The sequence below is a fragment of the Pristiophorus japonicus genome, chromosome 15 (assembly GCF_044704955.1).
Source record: "Pristiophorus japonicus isolate sPriJap1 chromosome 15, sPriJap1.hap1, whole genome shotgun sequence".
Taxonomy (NCBI): domain Eukaryota; kingdom Metazoa; phylum Chordata; class Chondrichthyes; family Pristiophoridae; genus Pristiophorus; species Pristiophorus japonicus.
The window spans coordinates 139,105,965-139,133,426 of record NC_091991.1 but is presented as its reverse complement, the minus strand read 5'-3'; the positions used below and the strand labels follow the sequence as shown (position 1 = coordinate 139,133,426).

General features: G+C 46.1%; 1 protein-coding gene and 1 long non-coding RNA gene across 12 annotated transcripts in view; one reads left to right on the top strand and one right to left on the bottom strand.

Annotated features, from left to right (window-relative positions):
- LOC139281078 (uncharacterized) overlaps window positions 1–19,512 on the top strand; it is an 80,366-nt gene extending 60,854 nt beyond the window's left edge. The window contains exons 3-4 of the long non-coding RNA XR_011596817.1: window positions 11,889–11,938; window positions 19,295–19,512. This is a non-coding gene — a long non-coding RNA (uncharacterized lncRNA). The remainder of the gene's footprint in view (window positions 1–11,888; window positions 11,939–19,294) is intronic.
- rhbdl1 (rhomboid, veinlet-like 1 (Drosophila)) overlaps window positions 1–27,462 on the bottom strand; it is a 452,859-nt gene that overhangs the window by 313,076 nt on the left and 112,321 nt on the right. Inside the window, exon 1 of one of the 11 annotated variants that reach the window (XM_070901003.1) lies at window positions 2,839–3,033. The exons of the other annotated variants lie outside the window; for them this stretch is intronic. Within the exon in view, the coding sequence (XP_070757104.1) occupies window positions 2,839–3,033 (195 nt within the window). Of the gene's footprint in view, window positions 1–2,838; window positions 3,034–27,462 lie in introns of those variants that run through there. 11 annotated transcript variants of the gene reach the window in all.

Genomic DNA, 27,462 nt, shown 5'->3' with positions numbered 1-27,462 from the left:
GGTAAGTAGGGAGGGAGGGAGGGAGGGAGGGGGAAAGATGGGGGAAGGGGAAAGATGGAGGGAGGGGGAAAGATGGAGGGAGGGAGGGGTAAATAGGGAGGAAGGGAGGGGTAAATAGGGAGGGAGGGGAAATAGGGAGAGAGGGGGAGAGAGGAAGGGAGGGAGGGGGAGAGAGGAAGGGAGGGAGGGAGGAGGAGAGGGAGGGATAGGGAGGGGGACGGAGTGGGATGGAGTGGGAGGGAGGGATATGGAGTGGGAGGGAGGGGGAGAGAGAGGGAGGGGAAGAGTGCAAGTGGGAGGAGAGGGAGGAAGGGGGGAGAGGGGGAGGGGGGAGAGAGGGAGGGGGAGAGGGAGGGGCGAGAGAGAGGCGAGATAGAGGGAGGGAGGGGGGAGAGAGAGGGTGGGAGGGGGGAGAGAGAGGGAGGGAGAGGGGAGAGAGAGGGAGGGAGGGGGAGAGAGAGGGAGGGAGGGGGAGAGAGAGGGAGGGAGGGGGGAGAGAGAGGGAGGGAGGGGGGAGAGAGAGGGAGGGAGGAGAGAGAGGGAGAGAGGGGGTGAGAGAGAGGGGGAGGGGGGGTGAGAGAGGGAGAGAGGGAGGGATGGATGGCGAGAGGAGGGAGGGAGGTGGAGAGAGGGAGCGAGGGGGAGAGAGGGAGGACGGGGGAGGAAGGGGGGGAGAGGGAGAGAGAGAGAGAGAGAGAGAGAGAGAGGGGGGAGAGAGAGGGACAGAGGGAAGAGGGACAGAGGGGAGAGGGACAGAGCGAGAGGGAGGGGCAGAGAGGGTGGGGGAGAGACAGGGGAGGGAGAGATGGAGGGAGGGCATCAGCGTTGATTCTATAGACGAAGAAGATGATAACAGTCTAAACAAGTACTGTTGCAATGAAGATACAACTTGTCCTCAAATGCTTTGCAGCTCTCTGCTAGTTTTAAAATAACAGAGACATTTTGACGTGGCAAGGCTCTAACATATTTTTGGGGCTTGAATAACAGAAAAACAATCAAATTTTGTATTACAACTCACCGTGCAAGCCCACAACCTCCATCATCTAGAAGGACAAGGGCAGCAGGTACGTGGGAACACCATCAGCTCCAAGTCACACACCATCCCTACTTGGACATATATAGTCATTCCTTAATTATCGCTGGGTCAAATTCCTGGAACTCCCTACCTAATAACATTGCCAGAATACCTTCACCACATGGATTGCAGTGGTTCATGAAGGCAGCCCACCACCACCTTCTTAAGGGAATCTAGGGATGCTGGCCTTGCCCGTGATGCCCATGATCCAATAATTAATATAAAAAAGTGACAGAAATTACAATGATCATTTCCTCTCAATTCCTATTATACAGAATTACAATGAACCAAGTCACTTCCCCAACATTTCTATCATAAAAGATTTCAAAAGGCCAAATTGTTTCCCATGTACTCTCCCCGTATAGAATTTCTTTGGACTAAATCAAACCTCATTCACAGCCATTACCTAGAAATCTAATTAACCAAATCACTTCTCATTCATTCCCATTCCATAGATCTACACTTGGCCAAATGGCACTTCATTCATTCCTATTAAACAAAATTCCTGATTGAGGCATAGCTATTAAGAGCATAACTCTGATTGGAGTACAAATGTCCTCAATTACCCACCTATGCAATAGATTACTGAAAAATAGTCCAGAACCTGTCAGTCATTTTTCACACATTGACAGCTCTTGTAAGAATTGTATGGTGCATAATCAAGCATTCAAAAATAGATTCAGTTGTAGCATCAGTGATTAAATTAACCAAGATACATATATTACAAATTCCTTTTACAAAGATCAATCTCAAGAAGTCACGTTTCAAGCATATAATTTCTTGGAAAATCAGTAATTTTTTTTTATCAGCAATGACTATATTAATGAATCTTTTAGAGCAATATTTCTAACATTTTAATCTATAGCTAAAAGATTCATAAAATAATTTTACTTATAGCTTGGTTAGTCTAATTTGTAATTGTTATGTCTTGTTTAATAATCATTAGCATGACCCTCTTTTAAAAGATAATATAAAATAGGAATGTATAATACACTGTACAGATTGTAAAATAATATCAAGGCAAAAGCACAGTCATGTTATGGGAATTTAGAACTAACAGGGTTGAGTTAAAAGAAATGGGCACCATGGTTATAGATAAAGCAGGTTTTTATTCATTTCTGTTCAATTCCCAGAAAACCATATCTATTAGTTAATGTAGAAGTTAATTTACAATTGAATAAGACACTATTTATGACCAGTTCCAAAATCGTATTATTATAAGAGTTGTGACTCTCTGAGTAGCTGCAGTTGACTGCTCTCCTGTCCTAAATTTTCTCCATCACTCTGTTGCTGCACTGTATTCTCTGCTTGGCTTTCTCTTTTTGATTTCTTTCCTTTCTTACCCTCACCTCTTATTTCTCACTCCCTTCCTAAGTTATTTTCATTCCGTGTATCTAAGGGTCTTACCCTTTCATTTAATTTTTAGCGGTTTTCCTTTTTATCATTTTCTAATTCAGGACTTCCCTCCTCCCTTTATCCTCTTCCTTTCTGAGTAAAGTGCTATGAGTTTAATAACCTGCTCTCTGACTTCCCTCTCACTTTTGATTTTTCTGAGTCTCATCTTGCTTTCCTACATTTTTGCATTCGCTTCCCTGAGCTCGTGTTCACATTGCCCTGATATTAGCTAATTATTCAACCAGACAGATAAAATGTAAGATGTGGCTTGTGATTCATTAATATGAGATGGCATTCAGAATAATGAAAGATGAGAACTCTGGAATGAGATGATCCAAGTGTGGGAGGGTGACTAAAGACATACTGACCTGCTCCTGTATGAGCTGAAGCAGAGAGCTCCTATCCATATACAACCTTGAGCTTGCTGCACACACACCAGGCAAGAATTCTCTGCCTCTCCCAGCACTCAGACAGAAGCACAAGCACTCACAAGCACTGAGGAGAGCTTGCAAGGCAGTGCCGATCCAGGCCCTCTCTGCACAACGTCCTTCAACAGCCAACATCTACACCACAGAATGCCAAAAAGCTCCTAGAAGAGATGGAGCTAATCATGTCCAAACAAATTGAGAGTGAGTGACATGGCTCGAATGTTCACTGTAGGATTTTTCACATAGCTGCCGCCTCAACAGCTCCCTCTGATGAGAGATAGTGGGCCCTGCTCAAACATAATTACACTTACAGCACTGATACAGGGACCCTACAGTCACACTGCTGCTCTGCAGAGAAACGGAGAGGTATACAGCATCTTAAAGAATATTAACCCTTTCCTAGCTTCAACATGTCTTTAACATGATTCCTCTAAGAGATTGCTGGCATTACATTATTTATCTGATCAACTTTAGAACCAATTATTTAAAAATCCAAACATTTACATTTAAAAAAAAAAGAAAAGGTTCTTGTTTCCTTTTCCCTCTTTTTGGCATCTTGCTGCATCAAACCTAGTCAAGAGGGAAACCAGGTGACCTTTTCCCTGTCCTCTATGAATGCCTCTTCATTGAAATAATTAAGTGCAAATGCACATCCTATCGTTCCACTTACAGGGTTCGGGGGAGCAATGCTTTGTGCCATTCTCAGGACAGGGGAGGCCTTTCAACCCATCACACACAGCCCTTCAACTGTAATAATCCATTCTAAATGCCATTTCGCCATCAATAACTTAAATTTAAAATCATTCCAAGCCAGTGCAATTGTTTATCAATACTAGATATCCAGTGTATTTACACTACTATAAGCCTTTGTTAGCTTGTATCAGCTCCATTTCAATGTGATGTAGAGTAATGGCTATCAAGAATACTACTGCAGCAGGAGTTCTCTTCCTTAAGTAGGTTAGGCATCTCTCACATCCTTTGCTTTTGTAGTTACCAGGCACTTCCTCTGAGGTAAGCTCGATGGTAAGTACAGAAGACAATTGTAATGGCATTTTATTTTATCTTTTTGTATATATTAGAAGAGATAAAAACATGTGGAACATGAAGCAATTATAATAAGGTTAAATCTGACATCATTATGGTTACTTACAGCTGCACCAAATAGATAAAAATATGGGGTAAAAAGCAACTTGTTCAGTACATAATGGAAACAGGTTATTCAATTGTTTTTCAGAACAAGCTGCCTGCTGTGTTGTGAATATATACAGATACTGAATGCTGCACAACGCCTGAATATTACACGCATTCTGGAATAGTATCATCAGTTTCCACTTTGGTATGCACTTAAAAATGGCATGTTGACCCAGCAAGTACCTTCTTTTCCATATACATGTAAATACACTGCTTTATTAGAGCACCTACAGAATAACATAGAAACATAGAAATTAGGTGCAGGAGCAGGCCATTCGGCCCTTCGAGCCTGCATAGCCATTCAATAAGATCATGGCTGATCATTCAACTTTCCCACTTTCCTACTTTCTCTCCATACCCCTTGATCCCTTTGGCCGTAACGGCCATATCTAACTCTCTTTTGAATATATCTAACGAACTGGCCTCAACAACTTTCTGTGGTAGAGAATTTCACAGGTTAACCACTCTCTGAGTGAAGAAGTTTCTCCTCATCTCAGTCCTAAATGGCTTACCCCTTATTCTTAGACTGTGACCCCTGGTTCTGGAACTCCCCAGCAACGGGAACATTCTTCCTGCCTCTAACCTGTCCAATCCTGTCAGAATTTTATACGTTTTTATGAGATGCCCTCTCATTCTTCTAAACTCCAGTGGATACAAGCCCAGTTGATCCAGTCTCTCCTCATATGTCAGTCCTGCCATCCCAGGAATCAATCTGGTGAACCTTCGCTGTACTCCCTCAATAGCAAGAACGTCCTTCCTCAGATTAGGAGACCAAAACTAAACACAATATTCCAGGTGTGGCCTCACCAAGGCTCTGTACAACTGCACTAAGACCTCCCTGCTCCTATAGTCAAATCCTCTAGCTATGAAGGCCAACATGCCATTTGCCTTCTTCACCGCCTGCTGTACCTGCATGCCAAACTTCAATGACTGATGTACCATGATACCCAGGTCTCGTTGCACCTCCCCTTTTCCTAATCTGTCACCATTCAGATAATATTCTGTCTTCCTGTTTTTGCTACCAAAGTGGATAACCTCACATTTATCCACATTATACTGCATCTGCCATGCATTTGCCCACTCACCTAACCGGTCCAAGTCACCCTGCAGCCTCTTAGCATTCTCCTCACAGCTCACACCGCCACCCAGCTTAATGTCATCTGCAAACTTGGAGATATTACATTCAATTCCTTCATCTAAATCATTGATGCATATTGTAAATAGCTGGGGTCCCAGCACTGAACCCTGCGTCACCCCACTGGTCACTGCCTGCCATTCTGAAAAGGACCCGTTTATTCCAACTCTCTGCTTCCTGCCTGCCAACCAGTTCTCTATCCACGTCAATATATTACCCCCAATGCCATGTGCTTTAATTTTGCACACTAATCTCTTGTGTGGCACCTTGTCAAAAGGCTTTTGAAAGTCCAAATACACCATATCCACTGGTTCTCTCTTGTCCACTCTACTAGTTACATCCTCAAAAAATTCTAGAAGATTTGTCAAGCATGATTTCCCTTTCATAAATCCATGCTGACTTGGACCAATCCTGTCACTGCTTTCCAAATGCACTGCTTTTTCATCTTTAATAATTGATTCCAACATTTTCTCCTCGACCGATGTCAGGCTAACCGGTCTATAATTCCGTGTTTTCTCTCTCCCTCCTTTTTTTAAAAAGTGGTGTTACATTAGCTACCCTCCAGTCCATAGGAACTGATCCAGAGTCAATAGAATGTTGGAAAATTATAATTTAAATTATAACCACCATACATCCTCAAGCCTGGGACTAAAGCCTCAGGCCTGACACTATTACATTCAGTTCAAAGGGTGAAGTCTTCATGCAAAAGTGTTTGTTAAACCTTATTTCAGTTACTTATAAACATAGCAAAACACATTATGACATCACTTGCACATGACCCCGCATGACGGAACTTACACTTTTAACAGAGATTCATTTCAAATATTTTATAAATATTATCAAATATTGCATTCTGACTACTGACATTTTATCCAAGTTTTTACAATAGAATTTAGGAGCACCAATTCTCAACACTGAATGTATAATCATTGGAATGATATTAGTTATGCCTTTTGTGAGATATCACTTATAAATTTCTAGGTGATATAAATATTACTTAATGAGTGAGTATGGTAGAAAAGAAAGGTAGAGTTTGCATTGATATAGCACACTCCACAACCTCAAGAATTCCACAACCACAGCCAAGAAGTACTTTTGAAGCATAGCTGGTGTTGTAATGTAGGGAAACAAAGCAGCCAATTTGCAAACAGAATTTGAACTCACAACCTTTGGGCTCAGAGGCAAATGTGCTACCACTGAGCCATGGCTGACATACAAGGGCTAGACACTAAAGCTGGAATTTTGCAGGGAATTAGCGGGCAGGATCGATGGCGGTTCGGGTGGGAAAATGTTTTTTTTTCATAGCGGGTCAGGACCCCGCTGTAAACCCAGTACCACATACCTTTTTCAATGTTGGGTCTATCTGATGCTTCACAGCCTTTTTTCACTTACCTTTTGTCTTTAACTTTATGACCACGGGATCCCCACTGTGCGTAGACCACAGCTGTCAAGCTGTGGCTTGAGTTCAGTGGCCATTGCTCCAGCTGATTACTTGACAGCTTCAAATGTACAATAAAAGCTCCCACCTGACTGATTCACTTTCCTCTGGCAGAAGCTGCTCCTCACTCCATTTCCAGCACACATTCTGCAGGCTTTCCCCTGTCCACTCTCACCTCATTGACAGAATGCTTCTGTCATCTCTACTTCACCTGCCATCTGTTCCATCAACATGGATGCACTTTATACTCTCTCACCTTGGTCCTCAAAATCTCACCACGATCAGCTTCAACATTAGCAGCACCAGGCACACCAGCAGCACCAACAACATCAATCTTCTCTGCAAACCACATTGCTGCCCGGAAGGCCAGGGATAGCGTCACCATGGCCAGATTTACTTCACTTGATGCTGCCACATGATGTCCCAGGTTGGCACCACGCCACACCAATACCATAAAGCATCCCTACAATGCCCAAGCCATTTCGTTCACACTCATCACCATTGTGCTGGGTACCCTTATGTCTGACCATTCACTACCAGTCACTAAGCCACTTCCAAAGATGCAAACAAATCTGTCCAAGAACACAAGTGTTGAAAATAAAGGTTTCAATGTTTGATACCACATTAACAGAAACTTTACATGAACATTACATAAAACACCCAAGTGCCTACCCTTGTGTGTTGTTAGTTGGTATGATTGCAGGAGGATGAGGGTGAGTGTGATGGATGGCTAGTGAGATGGGGATGTGATAATATAGATAGAGAGGAATGGGTGGAGGTGCAAGGTAAGTTAGTGAGAATAAGGATGTGCAGGAATCGGGTAGGGAAGGCAGAGTGATGGGGATGTGATGAGAGGCACAGCAGGATGAGGTTGAGTGGCTTTGTACTAATGTTTCGTGATTTACTGAGATAACTGAAACATTTGCGACACTGCACCCAGCTCCTCCTGACCACATCTCTGCGTGTACCCTCCTCTGCAAAGTGCAACCAGGCTGTGCTGATCTCCGGAGAGGTCTCTTCTGCCCATGGGAAGGGAAGAGTATGCTGTGACCTCCTCCATAAGCTTATGGAGGGAGTCTTGCACCTCTGTGCAGTGATTGTTAATGTTTGCAGCACCTCAATGCTGTAGAACACTGACAGCACAAATGTCAAGACAAATGTGGCCATGGTCCCTTTAAGGAAATCGATTGATGACGCGTCATGAAACAACATCACCAGACCCGCTTTTTCTAATTGGGCCGGGTAACACGCTGAGCTGGCTAAACAGGCCCAACCAATGGAACGTCATTTTACACGGCAGGATGGAGCTAGCAGCGGGATCCGCCACCAACATTGCCCACCACGGCCTTGCCAAGGTAAATAAGATCGTGGCTATCTTGTGAGTTGTGAAGTGGTCTTATGGTATGGTAGCATAGTGGTTATGTTACTGGACTAATAATCCAGAGGTCTGGATTAATGATCTGCAGACTTAAGTTCAAATCCCACCATGCAGTTGGGGAATTTAAATTCAGTTAATTAAATAAATATGCAATAATAAGCAAGTGTCAGTTATGGTGACTATGAAACTACCGGATTGTCATAAAAACCCATTTGGTTCACTAACGTCCTTTAGGGAAGGAAATCTGCCGTCCTTATCTGGTCTGGACTATATGTGACTCCTGACCCACAGCAATGTGACTGACTCTTAACTGCCCTCTGAAATGGTCTAGTAATCCATTCAGTTGTACCAAACCGCTAAAAAGTACACTAAGAATAAAACCATACAGACCATGTATCGACGTAGGCACTGGACACGACAAAGGCAAATCCAGCCCAGTTGACCCTGCAAAGTCCTCCTCACTAACATCTGGGGACGTGCCAAAATTAGGAGAGCTGTCCGAAAGACTAGTCAAACAACATACTCACAGAATCATACTTTTCAGCCAATGTCCCAGATTCCTCCACCACCATCCCTGGGTATGTCCTGTCTGACCGGCAGGACAGACCCACCAGAAATGGCGGCACAGTGGTTTACAGTCGGGAGAGAGTGGCCCCAGGAGTACCCAACATTGACTCCAGACCCCATGACGTTTCATGGCATCAGGCCAAACATTGGCAAGGAAATCTCCTCCTGATTATCATCTCCCACCCACCCTCAGCTGATGAATCAGTACTCCTTCAATGTTGAACACCACTTGGAAGAAGCACTAAGGATAGCAACGGCACAGAATGTACTCTGGATGGGAGCTTCAATGTCCATCACCAAGAGTGGCTCAACAGCAGCACTACTGACCGAGCTGGCCGAGTCCTGAAGGACATAGTTGTCAGACTGGGCCTGCAGCAGGTGGTAAGACAACCAGCTTGACCTCGTTTTCACCAATCTACCTGTTTGACAGTATTGGTAGGAGTGACCAACGCACAGTTCTTGTGGAGAAGTCGTCCCATCTTCGCAGAGGACACTTTCCATCATGTTGTGTGCCACCAATGCCGTGCTAAGTGGGATAGATTCAGAACATATCTAGCAGCTCAAAACTGGGCATCTATGAGGCACTGTGGGGCATCAGCAGCAGCAGAATTCTATTCCACTACAATCTGTAACTTCATGACCCAGCATATCCCTTACACTACCATTACCATCAAACCAGGGGACCAACCCTGGTTCAATGAGTGTTGTAAAAGAACATGCCAGGAGGAACACCATGCGTACCTAAAAATGAAGTGCCAACTTGTTGAAGCTACACCACAGGACAACATACATGCTAAACAGCATGCTATAGACAGAGCTAAGTGATCCCACAACCAAAGGATCAGATCAAAACTCTACAGTCCTGCCACATCCAGTCATGAATGGTGGTGGACAATTAAACAACTAACGGGAGGAGGAGGCTCCATGAACATCCCCATCCTCAATGATGGCGAAGCCCAGCACGTAAGTGCAAAAGACAAGGCTGAAGCATTCACAACCATCTTCACCCAGAAGTGCCGAGGGGATGATCCATATCGGACTCCTCCTGAGGTCCCCATCATCACAGAAGCCAGTCTTCAGCCAATTCGATTCACTCCAAATGATATCAAGAAACAGCTAAGCGCACTGGATACAGCCAAGGCTATGGGGCCTGACAACATCCCGGCTGTCATGCTGAAAATTTGTAATCCAGAAGTAGCCGTGCCTCTAGCCAAGCACCTACAACACTGGCATACAACTCTACCCAAAAATGTGGAAAATTGCTTAGGTACATCCTGTCCACAAAAAGCAGGACAAATCCAATACAACCAATACCGCCCCATCAGTCTACTCTCAATAAATCAGTGTCATCAACAGTGCTATCAAGCAGCACTTGCTCACCGATGCTCAATTTAGGTTCCGCCAGGACCACTGGGTTCTAGACCTCATTACAGCCCTGGTCCAAACACAGAAAAAAGAGCTGAATTCCAGAGGTGAGGTGAAAGTGACTGTCCTTGACAACAAGGCAGCATTTGACCAAGTGTGGCATCAAAGAACCGTAGTAAAATTGAAGTCTCTGGAAATCAGGGGGGAAACTCTCCACTGGCTGCAGTCATACCTAGAACAAAGAAAAATGGTTGCAGATGGTGGTAGTTAATCATTCCAGCCCCAGGACATCACTGCAGGAGTTCCTCAGGGTGATGTCCTAGGCTCAACTGTTTCATCAATGACCTTTCCTCCATCATAACGTCAGAAATGGGGATGTTCACTGATGATTGCAGTGTTCAGTTCCATTCGCAACTCCTCAGACAATGAAGCAGTCCATGCCCGCATGCAGCAAAACCTAGGGCTAGAAATTTGGTTGGTGGGTTCCTAAGGCGCTAATGTTGGGCAGCCTCTAACTTCTCAGTGCTGCCGGTACAGGCATACTGAATTTGCAGAGCAAATGTTGGCGTTCGGAGCTGCAAACCGTTTAGCATCCCTGTGGGCGCTATCCAACCAGATGTCTCGCCTCTGGAGTCTAACCACCATCCCTTGACATTCAATTGGATTACCATTACTGAATCCCCCACCATCAATGTCCTGAGTGTCATCATTGCTCAGAAACAACCACATAAATACTGGTCAGAGGCTAGGTATTCTGTGGTGTGTGTCTCACCCCGATACCCCGATTCCACTATCTACAAGGCACAAGTCAGGTGTGTGATGGAATACTCTCCACTTGCCTGGATGAGTGCTGTTCCAACAACACTCTAAAAGCTCAACACCATCCAGGACAAAGCAGCCCGCTTGATTGGCACCCCATCCACCACCTTAAACATTCTCTTCCTCCACCACTGGCGCACCATGTCTGCAGTATGTACCGTCTACAAGATGCGCTGCAGCAATTCGCCAAGGCTTCTTCGACAGCACCTCCCAAACCCATGAGAATTCTACCTAGAAGGACCAGGGCAGCAGGCGCATGGAAACAACATCACCTGCAAGTTCTCCTCCAAGTTACACACCATCCTGACTATCACCGTTCCTTCATTGTTACTGGGTCAAGATCCTGGAACTTCCTCCCTCACAGCACTGTGGATTACTTCACCACACAGACTACCGCTGTTCAAGGCGGCAGCTCACCACCACTTTCTCAAGGGCAATTTGGGATGGGCTATAAATGCTGGCCTTTCCAGTGACGCCCACATCCCAGGAACAAATAAAAAGAGGTAAAATTCAGCTATTCAGACCACAGGGATTTGAAAAGGTAACCAACCTCTAGACATCTAGAGGTTCTAAGTACAAATCCTCAAATGCAAGTTGATAAAATAAATTCCGTATCTCTGGTGATTTGTGGATTGGCAGCAGATAAAATAACCATAAAAGCTATGCGATTGTTGTAAAGATCCAATTGGTTCACTAATGTCCATCAGGGAAAGGAACTTGCCACCCCTACCTGTTCTGGCCTACAAGTGAATCTAGTCCGACTTTACATGGTTGACTCTTAATGTCCTCAGAGCACCTACAGATGGGCAATAAACGTGTCCTTGCTGGTGTCACCCACATCCTGAGAATTTTTTTAAAAAAAGGACAACATAGAACAAACCTTCGCTTTCAGAGCCAGAATTTATAGACCAGTTCAAATTTTCCACATCCTTCTGTGCTCTCAGCTGGCTTCAACGTTCTGTTCGTAATGAGCATGTGCTTCCTGCTTGCCATATTGTAGCCCATCTAATGCCTGAAAAATGGCGGGCACTGTGCGGCCAAATTTTTAGGCCTGTGTTTTAAAGATCTGTAACACTGTTTTCCATTTGTGAATGTAGATATAAACCTGTGCCGATGTGACAAGCCTGAGCCTTGAGGTTACTATTAGGTGAGGAGACTCAAGCCAGCAAGCTATGCATGCAATTTTTAGGAATGTTTATGATTGAAAGCAAGACTGGCCATTTACAAACTATGCCAAGACTTGCTGTTTGTAAGCCCTGCTTTCTCTAATGGAAAGTTACTGGGAATGAAATTCCTCAGAAAAAAAAATTAAGACAGTGAAAGTAACCAGAATTTGTTTTTGGTTAAAAGATCAAACACACGGCAAAGCATCTGTGGCAATTTTCCCTCCGGTTCTTCTTGCTTTCACTTAGTTTCAAACAGAGGTTGTAAATACTATTGTGTCCCTAACACAGATGAGACTGCACACAGGGAGGTTAAAGTAACAGTGACATAGAAACATAGAAAATAGGTGCAGGAGTAGGCCATTCGGCCCTTCTAGCCTGCACCGCCATTCAATGAGTTCATGGCTGAACATTCAACTTCAGTACCCCATTCCTGCTTTCTCGCCATACCCCTTGATCCCCCTAGTAGTAAGGACCTCATCTAACTCCTTTTTGAATATATTTAGTGAATTGGCCTCAACAACTTTCTGTGGTAGAGAATTCCACAGGTTCACCACTCTCTGGGTGAAGAAGTTCCTCCGCATCTCGGTCCTAAATGGCTTACCCCTTATCCTTAGACTGTGACCTCTGGTTCTGGACTTCCCCAACATTGGGAACATTCTTCCTGCATCTAACCTGTCTAACCCCGTCAGAATTTTAAATGTTTCTATGAGGTCCCCTCTCATTCTTCTGAACTCCAGTGAATACAAGCCCAGTTGATCCAGTCTTTCTTGATAGGTCAGTCCCGCCATCCCGGGAATCAGTCTGGTGAACCTTCGCTGCACTCCCTCAACAGCAAGAATGTCCTTCCTCAGGTTAGGAGACCAAAACTGTACACAATACTCCAGGTGTGGCCTCACCAATGCCCTGTACAACTGTAGCAACACCTCCCTGCCCCTGTACTCAAATCCCCTTGCTATGAAGGCCAACATGCCATTTGCTTTCTTAACCGCCTGCTGCACCTGCATGCCAACCTTCAATGACTGATGTACCATGACACCCAGGTCTCTTTGCACCTTCCCTTTTCCTAATCTGTCACCATTCAGATAATAGTCTGTCTCTCTGTTTTTACCACCAAAGTGGATAACCTCACATTTATCCACATTATACTTCATCTGCCATGCATTTGCCCACTCACCTAACCTATCCAAGTCGCTCTGCAGCCTCACAGCATCCTCCTCGCAACTCACACTGCCACCCAACTTAGTGTCATCCGCAAATTTGGAGATACTACATTTAATCCCCTCATCTAAATCATTAATGTACAGTGTAAACAGCTGGGGCCCCAGCACAGAACCTTGCGGTACCCCACTAGTCACTGCCTGCCATTCTGAAAAGTACCCATTTACTCCTACTCTTTGCTTCCTGTCTGACAACCAGTTCTCAATCCATGTCAGTACACTACCCCCAATCCCATGTGCTCTAACTTTGCACATCAATCTCTTGTGTGAGACCTTGTCGAACGCCTTCTGAAAGTCCAAATATACCACATCAACTGGTTCTCCCTTGTCCACTCTACTGGAAACATCCTCAAAAAATTCCAGAAGATTTGTCAAGCATGATTTCCCTTTCACAAATCCATGCTGACTTGGACCCATCATATTACCTCTTTCCAAATGCACTGCTATGACCTCGGTCTTTATTAAGACACTCCAGAGTGAGGTACAGGCCTTGGGGGCTGGCTTATATACTGTGCTCCCAAGGGATGCTGGGATCCCTTGGGACTTCAGGGGATGCGCTCCCTGGTGGCGGAACATGGGAGTGCATGCTTTACAGATACACAACATTACCCGCCGCCGCCCCCCCCCAAAATCAAAGTGAAAACTATTTACAAGGTGAGGCGGTCAGGAGCCTTTCTTTTCCTGGTGGACCGCCTCGGTACAAATGTCTGTTCTGGTGTGTTGGCTGTGCCCTCGATGGGCTGGCATGTTGTTGGCCCTGCAGGGCTGCTGGGTAAGCCTGGCCTTGCTGGGCTGTTGGGCGTGATGGGTTCAATTTCCTGGTTTGGGGTGCTGTCGTTGATCCTTTGGGTGTGCGTTGTGAGCTCGAAAAAGGTGGTGCCTGCTGTGGGTTGTTCAGGGCAGTCTGAACCGCAGCCTCGCTTGGTCCAGGTGTTTTCTGCAAATTTGTCCATTGTCCAGTTTGACTACAAACACCCTACTTCCTTCTTTAGCTATCACCGTGCCCGCGATCCACTTGGGACCATGTCCATAGTTTAGCACATACACAGGATCATTCAGATCAATTTCCTGTGACACAGTGGCGCGACCATCGTTTACATTTTGTTGCTGCCGCCTGCTCTCTACGTGATCATGCAGGTTGGGGTGAACCAGCGAGAGTCTGGTTTTAAGTGTCTTTTTCATGAGTAGCTCAGCTGGGGGCACCCCTGTGAGCGAGTGGGGTCTCGTGCGGTAGCTGAGCAGTACTCGGGACAGGCGGGTTTGGAGTGAGCCTTCTGTGACTCGTTTAGGGTTCTGTTTGATTGTTTGTACTGCCCGCTCTGCCTGCCCATTGGAGGCTGGTTTAAACGGGGCCGAGGTGAATTCAGCACTGGTGAAACATGGTCCGTTGTCACTGACCAGTATGCCAGGCAGGCCGTGGGTGGCAAACATGGCCCTCAGGCTTTCAATGGTGGCGGTGGCGGTGCTTCCCGACATTATTTCACATTCAATCCATTTTGAAAAAGCATCCACCACCACCAGGAACATTTTACCGAGAAACGGGCCCGCATAGTCGGCATGGATCCTCGACCATGGTCTGGAAGGCCAGGACCACAAACTTAGTGGTGCCTCTCTGGGCGCGTTGCTCAACTGAGCACACACGCAGCATTGCCGTACACAGGACTCTTTAAGTCAGAGTCGATACTGGGACACCACCCGTGGGATCTGGCTATCGCTTTCATCATTACTATACCCGGGTGTGTGCTGTGGAGATCCGAGATGAATGTCTCCCTGCCCTTTTTGGATAGCACTCTGCGGTTACTCCACACCAGGCAGTCTGCCTGAATGGACAGCTCGTCCTTTCGCCGCTGGAGCGGCTTGATTAGCTCCCATGCAGTAAACAGTTTTTTTACAATGGACAGCAGAGGATCTTGGCTGGTCCAAGTCCTAATCTGGCGGGCTGTGACAGGTGATTTATCATTTTCAAATGCTTCCATGACCATCAACAAGTCTGCGGGCTGCACCACCATCAACAAGTTTGCAGGCTGCGCCATTTCCACCCCCACTGTGGGCAATGGTAGCCGACTGAGAGCATCCGCACAGTTCTCGGTGCTTGGCCTGTGGTGGATGGCATAGTTATACGCTAATAGCGCGAGTGCCCACCTTTTTATGCGGGCTGAGGCATTAGTATTTATCCCCTTGTTTTCAGCGAGCAGGGATATGAGGGACTTGTGATCAGTTTCCAGCTAAATTTGAGGCCAAACAGGTACTGATTCATTTTCTTTACCCCGAACACACACGCTAATGCCTCTTTCTCAATCATGCTGTAGGCCCTCTCGGTCTTAGACAAGCTCCTGCAGGCGCAGGCATAGGCGACAGGTTGCAACTTCCCCGCAATGTTAGCTTGTTGTAATACATACCCGACTCCGTACAACGACGCATCACATGCTAGCACAAGTCTTTTACACGGGTTATACAATACAAGCAGCTCGTTGGAGCATAAAATGTTTCTGGCTTTCTCAAAAGCAATTACTTGTTTTTTTCCCCACACCCAATTCTCATCTTTACACAATAATGCATGTAGGGGCTCCAAGAGGGTGCTTAACCCCGGTAGGAAGTTACCAAAATAGTTGAGGAGTCCCAGAACGACCGCAGCTCCGTGACGTAATGTGGCCTGGGCGCGTTCCTGATAGCCTCTGTCTTGGCGTCTATGGGCCGAATGCTGTCCGCCGCGATCTTTCTCCCCAAAAACTCCACTTCTGTTGCCATGAAGACGCATTTCGACCTCTTCAGCCGCAGCCCTACGCGATCCAGTCGCTGGAGGAACTCCTCCAGGTTTTGTAGGTGTTCGACGGTGTCCCGACACGTGACCAATATGTCATCCTGGTACCGACTTGAGTAGTCTCTCCATGTTTCTCTGGAAGATCGCTGCAGCCGACCGAATTCCAAATGGGCATCTGTTGTAGATGAACAGTCCCTTGTGCGTGTTGATGCAGGTGAGGCCCTTCGAAGACTCCTCCAGCTCCTGCGTCATGTAGGCCGAAGTCAGGTCGAGCTTGGTGAATGTCTTGCCTCCTGCCAGCGTCGCAAATACGTCGTCTGCCTTAGGTAGCGGGTATTGGTCCTGTAGTGAGAAACGATTAATAGTTACTTTATAATCGCCGCAAATCCTGACCGTGCCATCACTTTTGAGTACTGGAACAATCAGGCTGGCCCACTCGCTGAATTCCACTGGGGAGATGATGCCCTTGCGTTGCAGCCTGTCCAGTTCGATTTCCACTCTTTCTCATCATGTGAGTTACCGCTCGAGCCTTGTGGTGAATGGGTCGTGCCTCTGGGACCAAGTGGATCCGCACCTTCGCCCCGGAAAAGTTTCCAATGCTTGGCTCAAAAAGGGAAGGAAATTTGTTAAGAACCTGGGTACATGAGGCCTCATCGACATGTGATAGCGCTCGGATGTCATCCCAGTTCCAGCGGATTTTGCCCAGCCAGCTCCTTCCAAGCAGTGTGGGGCCATCGCCGGGACAATCCAGAGTGGCAGTTCGTGCACCGTACCCTCGTAGGTGACCTTGACCATGGCGCTGCCCAGGACAGTGATGAGCTCTTTGGTGTACGTTCTCAGTTTCGTGTGGATGGGGCTCAGGGCTGGTCTGAGTGCCTTGTTGCACCGCAGTCTCTCAAACATCTTTTTACTCATGATTGATTGGCTAGCGCCAGTGTCCAGTTCCATGGCTATGGGTAAGCCATTCAATTTTACGTTTAGCATTATAGGTGGACATTGTCGAAAATGTGTGCAACCGGTGTACTTCAGTATCTGCCTCCTCTCTCTGAGGCTCGAAATTGCTTTGATCCACCATGGACCGATCTTCCTCTGCCATGTGGTGGTTAACAGGTTTTTCAGAGCTTGCAGCTCATCTGCAAGCTCGTTGGAGGTGCCCCATTGTTCCACAGCTCTTGCAAACATACTCTTTGAAGCGGCATGAATAGGTGTGAATTGCCTTGCATTCATCCTTTGTTGCGGATTCTGAGTCATCTGGGTCACCTGAGGCCTGCTGGCAGTTGCAGACTCGTGGTTTCTGCCCTGTATATTTCTGCTCGCAAACACAGTTCCAGTTCATTTCTGAACATTGCTAGCACTTGTGTGCTGAGAGATTTGTTTGGTGTTATCACTGGTGGACATAAATGCCTGTGCTATCGCAATGGCCTTACTGAGGGTCGGTGTCTCTACAGTCAAAAGTTTTCGTAGGATGGTCTCGTGGCCAATGCCTAGTACAAAAAAGTCTCTGAGCATCTGCTCCAGGTAGCCATTAAACTCACATTGTCCTGCAAGTCGCCTTAGCTCGGCGATGTAGCTCGCCACTTCCTGACCTTCAGATAGCTGGCACATGTAGAACCGATACCTCGCCATCAGCACACTCTCCCTCGGGTTAAGATGCTCCCGAACCAGTGTACACAGCTCCTCATACGACTTATCTGTGGGTTTCAACGGAGCCAGAAGATTCTTCATGAGGCTGTAGGTCGGTGCCCCGCAGACCGTGAGGAGGACCGCTGTACTTTTTGCAGCGCTTCCTTCTCCGTCCAGCTCATTGGCTACAAAGTACAGGTCTAGCCATTCGACATAGGCTTCCCAGTCCTCACCCTCCGAGAACTTCTCCAGGATGCCCACAGTTTGCTGCATCTTTGCGTTGGATTCGTATACTCGTCGCCAGTTATTGTGTTCCTAACACAGATGAGACTGCACACAGGGAGGTTAAAGTAACAGTGACCTCAGTCTTTATTAAGACACTCCAGAGTGAGGAAGAGGCTTTAGGGGCCGGGATTCAGGGGATGCGCTCCGTGATGGCGGAAGATAGGACTGCATGCTTTACACATACATAACAAACAAAGACTCAAATTCCAGATTGCACCTTCATTAAAAGTCAGCAACCCAAAAGTTCAATGGTGGTTCTCCCATTCTCCTGCCATAACTCAAATAGGGGACCAGTGAAACCCCTGGAGTAGTAGTATACATGACTGCAAACAGTCATTTACACAGTCTTTGGTGCTTCTGTTGGTCTCCCGCCAGAGCTAAGACAGGAAATCCCTCGTGGAATTTCAACTAGCTTGCTTCGCTTAGAGATTTTCCACTCCAGCGGAATCTCAGCTTTGCACTCACTTGAATTTCATGTACTCTTTGCCAGTGTCAGGCTCTTTTTTACATATTTTTGCTGGCCTCCAGGCAGGAATTTTACCTCCGTCAGATAGTCTGCTATGGCGGAGAGAGGTGGTGGGGATGGGAAATGGCAGTGGCAGGTTTGGCATGTCTGCCACAGCATAGCATGGTCAGCGGATCCTGGGACTGGTCAAAATGTTTTTGGCCTAAGCCTGTCTTAGCCCATGTAATAAACTGTCCTGCAATTACTTAAAGGGCTAAGGGCTAAGATGGCCCTTTAACTTTAAATGGTTCCCCACCAGCAATTAACCCACATTCCTAGTCTCTAGTGTTACTAGATCACAAGTAACTTAAAATACCTCAGATGAGATATTCCCCTCATTTGTGTATCATTAAAATAAGTCAACCATATTATGAAGGGCATATTCTACATCTCTAAGTACTTCCAGCAGAAAAATCCAGGGTGAGCGGGGAGTCAACAGAAACATCCAGTCGAGTTATGCCAGGGAGCCAGCAAAGGTCCCGTGGAAGAATCTGGACAAGATGTCTGATTTACTACCACAGTACCTCTTTGAATGGGTGAAGTATTTTGACATGCTAATGTTTAGATTACAAAGCTGTTGAGAGTTGATGTACCACAGAAACACTTCGTGTATTCCCATCGGGTCAGACTACGGGAAGAAAGCTACTTGCTTCTGATCAGAAAAATCAATTAAATGTAAGGTGCTTTGTATCAGATGTGAATGGAGTGCATCTGATATGTATTGTGTGTTGAAATTGAGTTAATTTGCCCAAATTCAGAGCATATTTAGTCCTTTTCAAATCCCACATGTGGCCATCCTTATGCTTTAACGATTATTAGCATTGCTTAGCCAATCACCTTTATGTGATAGACTGGCCTTAAAAGCAAGTGCCTGCTCATCACAGGAATTAAATAAATTTAAAAAACAGTGCATTTCTTGTATTGACTGTATAATTTATCTTGCCAGGGAACATGGGGATAAATGAAGTTCTACAAGCTTGCACTTGCATCATTTGTATAAAGACTGTGCTCTGTTTTCTCTGAGGAACAGAATTGCTTCTAAGAAAAAACCCACAAGTCCTGTAAGAAGAATTTACAGGTATTGTCTGACTGTTAACAGACTTTCAATATTTCATCTATACTGTTTGCATCTAAATAATTCTATAATAAACATATTTAATAGTATAGCCTGTTATGAAAAGTATGGCTGGATTTTATCCATCTTTTGAAGTTGACATTAAACTCAGTGCAATCATACATATTATCCAGTAGCAAGTTTACAATATAAAGGATTATTTGTCCTGCAACACAGTATGTCCCATAAACTAAACACATAAGGTTAAGGATCAGATAATAGGTTCATAATAGAAGCTGCCTTTTGTAGCGAGAATGAATTAAATAGTGACAGAATCAAGCCTGAACAGTACAATTGGTAGCAACTAAAATGGGATCAATGCACTCACAAACCAAAAAGACCAAAATTAAATTGAAGCAAAGGACAGTAAACAAAAGTACTCAGGCTTAAAAAGATGTTGATTTTGAGCTAGAATTAGTCCCTCTGGTAGAGAAAAAAGGATAAAGATGTACATACCAGTTAAAAATACCTAGCAAAGGAGCAGGGCAAGCATGAGGGGGAAAGAGAATGGAGTTACAGAATTAGGTACGGAGAGAAATGAATGTATGCTAATGCCAGTTTCTGGAGGTAGTTTCAAATGATTTATGCTCATGATTATTAGAAAACATATCTAAAAAAATTAAGGGGTCATTTTCAAATTTGTGCTGCTGGCATAGCGTTTCACCCGCTGGGAATGCATATTGAGAATTTAGGCATCTGTCCCCCACTTTTTTTCACCCATTATAATTGATGGATGGAAATCTGTGGGGTGCGTGCCAGAGCTCCCAATGCGCACTCCCAGCAGGCAAAGCTCCGTGCCAAGAGTACGTTCATAAAATTACCTCATGAGTCAAATAGCTAAAATTGGCAACCATTATACAGCTTTGAGGAACCAGCAAGTGCATGGGAGGGGAGAACCACTCACATCAGTCAACCAGAGGGTGTTCCACCTGACTTGGAAATCAGCCACAGCACTGTGAACAGGGAGCTACATTCCAGAACCTGTCTCAAAAAGGTGACAATAGGGACGTATGAGCCCTCACTTCACCAGTGGGGCCTCCTACACAGTAGGCGGCTTGACAGAAAATGACAGGTGGTGCACTGGTATGGTCCTGCCAGTGGCACAGGTTCTTGGAAAGTTTTCCAGAAGGTGTTCCTATTATAATAAAGTGTGGAAACCAAATATTGGTTCAAATGGGGGTCTCCAGCACAGCCAGGGAGTCTAAATACTGCCAGAAAACCCTAGTATTGCACATCAACCTAACCGTGGCAAAACCTTCTGTGGTTCACAGTCCCAGTACTCATGAATAATCATCCCACTTCCAATTTATAGTAATCAGAATGTACTCTCATCCGCAAGATCCTACAAATCCTCTGGGAGGGCAGATGCATCAACAATAGCGTCATCGACCAGGCCAACATCCGCAGCATTGAAGCACTGACCACACTTGACCAGCTCCGCTGTGCAGGCCACATTGTTCACATGCCAGACATGAGACTCCCAAAGCAAGCGCTCTACTCGGAACTCCTTCAGGGCAAACAAGCCAAAGGTGGGCAGAGGAAACGTTATAAGGACACCCTAAAAGCCTCCCTGATAAAGTGCAACATCCCTACTGACACCTGGGAGTCCCCGCCCTAAGTGGAGGAAGTGCATCCGGGAGAGCACTGAGCACCTCGAGTCTCATCGTCGAGAGCATACAGAAATCAAGCGTGGGCAGCGGTAAGAGCGGGTGGCAAACCAGTCCCACCCACCCTTTCCCTCAACGATTATCTGACCCACCTGTGACAGAGATTGTGGCACTCGTATCAGACTGTTCAGCCACCTAAGAACTCATTTTAAGAGCGGAAGTAAGTCTTCCTCGATTCTGAGGGACTACCTATGATGATGATTCATGAATAATCATCACACTTCCAATTTATGATATTTTGAATGTACTCTCATCCTGGTAATGTAATGATCCTGAGGGATTAGGCTGTGGAAAGGTGTAGTGGTGGCCCCTGCAGCACTTGGGAAGGGGAAAGGGAAGTTGGCTATGTAAGAAAAATCTCAGCAAATTCTGGGGAGAGACAGAGAGAGAGGATGCGATCGAGAAAGACAGAGAGGTGGAAGGCGAGTGCTGTTGCAATGGTTGACTTGTATTATTATTACCAGTTAGGATTAAATACACTTTGTCCTATATACATGACCATGCTTGGAGCTTTGTCTAGAAGCTGAAGGCCATGTTATCCGGTGTTTTTGTGGGTGCTCACCTTAAGCTCGTAGCTGGCTGAGGAAGATAGAGAAAGCTTCTTGTTCGTGTTTTTATAGGGAAAACATAAGTTTCTTTAGCTAAGGTTTTATTAGACTTTCCATCCTGGATTGCTGAATGCATAGTACAAACTGTGAACAGATTAAACCACCATGTAATACTGGGGGACAAAATTATGTACGAGGAAGTGACAGCATGCATATTTACCCAGAGTTAAGCAAGGGCTATAAAGTAAAGCCAGACCCAGGCTGGACCAGCAGCACAAGCAGCAGACGTGGTTTGCAGTCGATCAGAGCATACAATTTTACAATCCCCAAACTTGAGGCACTGCCCAAGTCGTATCGTGAGGATGTTACTGCTGCCACAACAGTCTTCGGTGGTCTGAGGAAAAGAGTGTTTGAAGACCAGGCCCTCAAAACTGCCACCAAGCTCATGGTCTACAGGGCTATAGTATTACCTGTCCTCCTGTATGGCTCAGAGACATGGACCATATACAGTAGACACCAAGTTGCTTGAGAAATATCACCAACAATGTCTCCGCAAGATCCTACAAATCCCCTGGGAGGACAGGCGCACCAGCATCAGCGTCCTCATTCAGGCTAACATCCCCAGCATTGAAGCACTGACCACACTCAATCAGCTCCAGGTCAGGGCAGGTCACATAGTCCACATGCCAGACACGAGACTCCCAAAGCAAGTGCTCCACTCGGAACTCCTTCAAGGCAAACGAGCCAAAGGTGGGCAGCGGAAATATTACAAGGGCACCCTCAAAACCTCCCTGATAAAGTACGACATCCCCACTGACACCTGGGAGTCCCTAGCCCAAGACCGCCCTAAGTGGAGGAAGTGCATCTGAGAGGGCACTGAGCACCTCGAGTCTCAACGCCAAGAGAATGCAGGAATCAAGCGCAGGCAGCGGAAAGAGCGTGCGGCAAACCAGTCCCACCCAGCCCTCCCCTCAATGACTATCTGTCCCACCTGTGACAGAGTCTGTGACTCTCGATTTGAACTGTTCAGCCACCAGCATTGCTGAGGCCTATAAAAGGCCAGCGGGGAGTCCGGGGGACCCGCGTGGTGAGTCGGAGAGGCGGAGCAACGTTGGTGAGGCCTATAAAAGGCCAGGAGGGAGTCCGGGGACCAGCATGGTGAATCGGAGAGACAGAGCAGCATTGGTGAGGTCTATAAAAGGCCAGCAGAAAGTCCGGGGAGCAGTGTGGTGAGTCGGAAAGGGGCAGCAGCGTTGGTGAGGCCTATAAAAGCCCAGCGGGGAGTTTGGGAACCAGCGTGGTGAATCGGATAGGGCTACCGGTGCAGCTGCAGCAGGGAGAGAAGGCAAAAAAGTAGAAAGAAGTCGAAAGGTGACGTCACAGCCAAGGGGGTAAGTGAGTGGCGAGTAGTTTTTCTTTTTCTTTTATCAGTAAGTAACCTTTAGCATTGTTGTTGCCAAATTAAGTTAATCTAGGGGTTAAGTCATGGCAGGAGAGCTCGGACACGTGTTATTCTCCTCCTGTACTATGTGGCAAATCAGCGACGCTTCCAGTGTCCCTTACGACTACATATGCGGGAAGTGTATCCAGCTGCAGCTCCTGACAGACTGCATTGCGGCACTGGAGCTGCAGGTGGATTTACTCTGGAGCATCCATGATGCTGAGAATGACGTAAATAACACGTTTAGTGAGTTGGTCTTACCGCAGGTAAAGGTTACATAGCCAGATAGGGGATGGATGACCAACAGGAAGAGCAGTGGAAGGAAGGTAGTGCAGGGGTCCCCTGCGGCCATCCCCCTGCAAAACAGATATACCGCTTTGGGTAATGTTGAGGGGGATGACTCATTGGGGAGGGCAGCAGCAGCCAAGTCCATGGCACCGTGGGTGGCTCTGCTGCACAGGAAGGCAGGAAAAAGTGGGAGAGCTATAGTGATAGGGGATTCTATTGTAAGGAGAATAGATAGACGTTTCTGCGGCCGCAACTGAGACTCCAGGATGGTATGTTGCCTCCCTGGTGCAAGGGTCAAGGATGTCTCGGAGCGGGTGCAGGATATTTTGAAGGGGGAGGGTAAACAGCCAGTTGTCATGGTGCAGATAGGTATCAACGATATAGGTAAAAAAACGGGATGAGGTCCAACAAGACGAATTTAGAGAGATAGGAACTAAATTAAAAAGTAGGACCTCAAAAGTAGTAATCTCAGGATTGCTACCAGTGCCACGTGCTAGTCAGAGTAGGAATCGCAGGATAGCTCAGATGAATACGTGGCTTGAGGAGTGGTGCAGAAAGGAGGGATTCAAATTCCTGGGACATTGGAACCAGTTCTGGGGGAGGTGGGACCAGTATAAACCGGATGGTCTGCACCTGGGCAGGACCAGAACCAATGTCCTAGGGGAAGTGTTTGCTAGTGCTGTTGGGGAGAGGTTCAACTAATATGGCAGGGGGATGGGAACCTATGCAGGGAGACAGAGGGAAGTAGAATGGGGGCAGAACAAAAGATAGAAAGAAGAAAAGTAAAAGTGGAGGGCAGAGAAACCCAAGGCAAAAAGCAAAAAGGGCCACATTACAGCAAAATCCTAAAGGGGCAAAGGGTGTTAAAGAGACAAGCCTGAAGGCTCTGTGCCTCAATGCGACGAGTATTCGGAATAAGGTGGACGAATTAACTGCGCAGATAGCAGTTAATGGGTATGATGTAATTGGCATCACGGAGACATGGCTCCAGGGTGACCAAGGCTGGGAACTCAACATCCAGGAGTATTCAACATTTAGGAAGGATAGACAGAAAGGAAAATGAGGTGGGGTGGAGTTGCTGGTTAAAGAGGAAATTAATGCAATAGTAAGGATGGACATTAGCTTGGATGATGTGGAATCTGTATGAGTGGAGCTACGGAATACCAAAGGGCAGAAAACGCTAGTGAGAGTTGTGTACAGACCACCAAACAGTAGTAATGAGGATAGGGACAGCATCAAACAAGAAATTAAGGATGCGTGCAATAAAGGTACAGCAATTATCATGGGTGACTTTAATCTACATTATGACTGGGCTGACCAAACTGGTAGCAATGCAGTGGAGGAGGATTTCCTGGAGTGTATTAGGGATGGTTTTCTAGACCAATATGTCGAGGAATCAACTAGAGGGCTGGCCATCCAAGACTAGGTGATATGTAATGAGAAAGGACTAATTAACAAGCTTGTTGTGCGAGGCCCTTTGGGGAAGAGTGACCATAATATGGTAGAATTCTTTATTAAGATGGAGAGTGACACAGTTAATTCAGAAACTAGGGTCCTTAACTTGGGGAAAGGTAGCTTTGATGGTATGAGATGTGAATTGGCTAAAATAGACTGGTGAGTGATACTTAAAGGGTTGACGGTGGATAGGCAATGGCAAAGATTTAAAGGTCACATGGATGAACTTCAACAATTGTACATCCCTGTCTGGAGTAAAAATAAAACAGGGAAGGTGGCTAAACCGTGGCTAACAAGGGAAATTAAGGATAGTGTTAAATCCAAGGAAGAGGCATATAAATTGCCCAGAAAAAGTAGCAAACCTGAGGACTGGGAGAATTTTGTAAAACAGCAGAGGAGGACAAAGGGTTTAATTAGGAGCGGGAAAATAGAGCATGAGAGGAAGCTTGCTGGGAACATAAAAACTGACTGCGAAAGCTTCTATAGATATATGATGAGAAAAAGATTAGTGAAAACAAACGTAGGTCCCTTGCAGTCAGATTCAGGTGAAGTTATAATGGGGAACAAAGAAATGGCAGACCAGTTAAACAAATACTTTGGTTCTGTTTTCATGAAGGAAGACACAAATAACCTTCCGGAAATACTAGGAGACCGAGGGTCTAGTGAGAAGGAGGAACTGAAGGATATCCTTATAAAGTGGGAAATTGTGTTCGGGAATTTGATGGGATTGAAGGCCGATAAATCCTCAGGGCCTGAGAGTCTGCATCCCAGAGTACTTAAGGAAGTGGCCATAGAAATAGTGGATGCATTGGTGATCATTTTCCAACAGTCTATCGACTCTGGATCAGTTCCTATGGACTGGAGGGTAGCTAATATAACAGCACTTTTTTAAAAAGGAGGAAGAAAGAAAACGGATAATTATAGATGGGTTAGCCTGACATTGGTAGTGGGGAAAATGTTGGGATCAATTATTAAAGATGAAATAGCAGCGCATTTGGAAAGCAGTGATAGCATCGGTCCAAGTCAGCATGGATTTATGAAAGGGAAATCATGATTGACGAATCTTCTGGAGTTTTTTGAGGATGTAACTAGTAGAGTGGACAAGGGAGAATCAGTGGATGTGGTGTATTTGGGCTTTCAAAAGGCTTTTGACAAGGTCCCAGACAAGAGATTGGTGAGCAAAATCAAAACACATGGTATTGGAGGTAATGTACTGACATGGATAGAGAACAGTTTGGCAGACAGGAAACAGAGAGTCGGGATAAACAGGTCCTTTTCAGAATGTCAGGCAGTGACTAGTGGAGTGCCGCAGGGTTCAGTGCTGGGACCCCAGCTCTTTACAATATACATTAATGATTTAGATGAAGGAATTGAGTGTAATATCTCCACAACTGGGTGGCGGTGTGAGCTGTGAGGAGGATGCTATAAAAGGCTGCAGGGTGACTTGGACAGGCTAGGTGAGTGGGCAAATGCATGGCAGATGCAGTATAATGTGGATAAATGTGAGGTTATCCACTTTGGTGGCAAAAACACAAAGGCAGAATATTATCTGAATGGCGACAGATTAGGAAAGGGGGAGGTGCAACGAGACAGTCAATGGAAGTTGGCATGCAGGTACAGCAGGCAGTGAAGAAGGCAAATAGTATGTTGGCCTTCATAGCTAGGGGATTTGAATATAGAAGCAGGGAGCTCTTACTGCAGTTGTACAGGGCATTAGTGAGGCCTCACCTGGAATATTGTGTTCAGTTTTGGTCTCCTAGTCTGAGGAAGGACGTTCTTGCTATTGAGGGAGTGCAGCGAAGGTTCACCAGATTGATTCCCGGGATGGCAGGACTGACATATGAGGAGAGACTGGATCAACTGGGCTTGTATCTGATATGTCCTTACTATACAGTATAAATGCACACGAGGCCCATACTTGAGAGAAGGTCACTCTGTGACCAGTAACCTTTATTCACCAGCACTGAAGTGATGAAGGTGGGTGGAGCTTCCCCTTTTATACCTGAAAGTCCCGATTAGGAGTGTCTCCCACAAGTTCACCCCCTTGTGGACAATGTTCTCAAAAGTGTACAACTTAGGTCAGCTTATAAATGGGTTACAACGATAGTTGAATCCATCACATCACATCCCCCCCAAAATCTTATTGGGATCACAGGTTAAGTCTCTCTGGTGGTTTACGCTCCCTTGTAGAGCGCCTGAGTTGGGGCTCCGGTTGTTGGGCGCTGGCCTGAGTGTCTGCTGTTTGCGGTGCCTCAGGCCTGTCCAGACTGCCCACAGTGACTGGGCTCTCCTCCACTTGGTTCCGGTGTTCGGTCACCTGTGGTGGAGTAAACTCTACATCGTGTTCTTCCTCCGCTTTTTCTATGGGGTTGCTGAACCTCCATTTTGGTTTGATCCACGTGTTTGCGGCAGATTTGTCCATTGGTAAGTTTAACTACCAAAACCCTATTCCCCACTTTGGCAATCACAGTGCCTGCAAGCCATTTGGGCCCTGCAGCATAATTAAAGACAAAAACACAGCCATTGACATCAATACATCGTGCCCTTGCATTCCTGTCATGGTAATCACATTGTGACTGACGCCTGCTCTCAACAATTTCT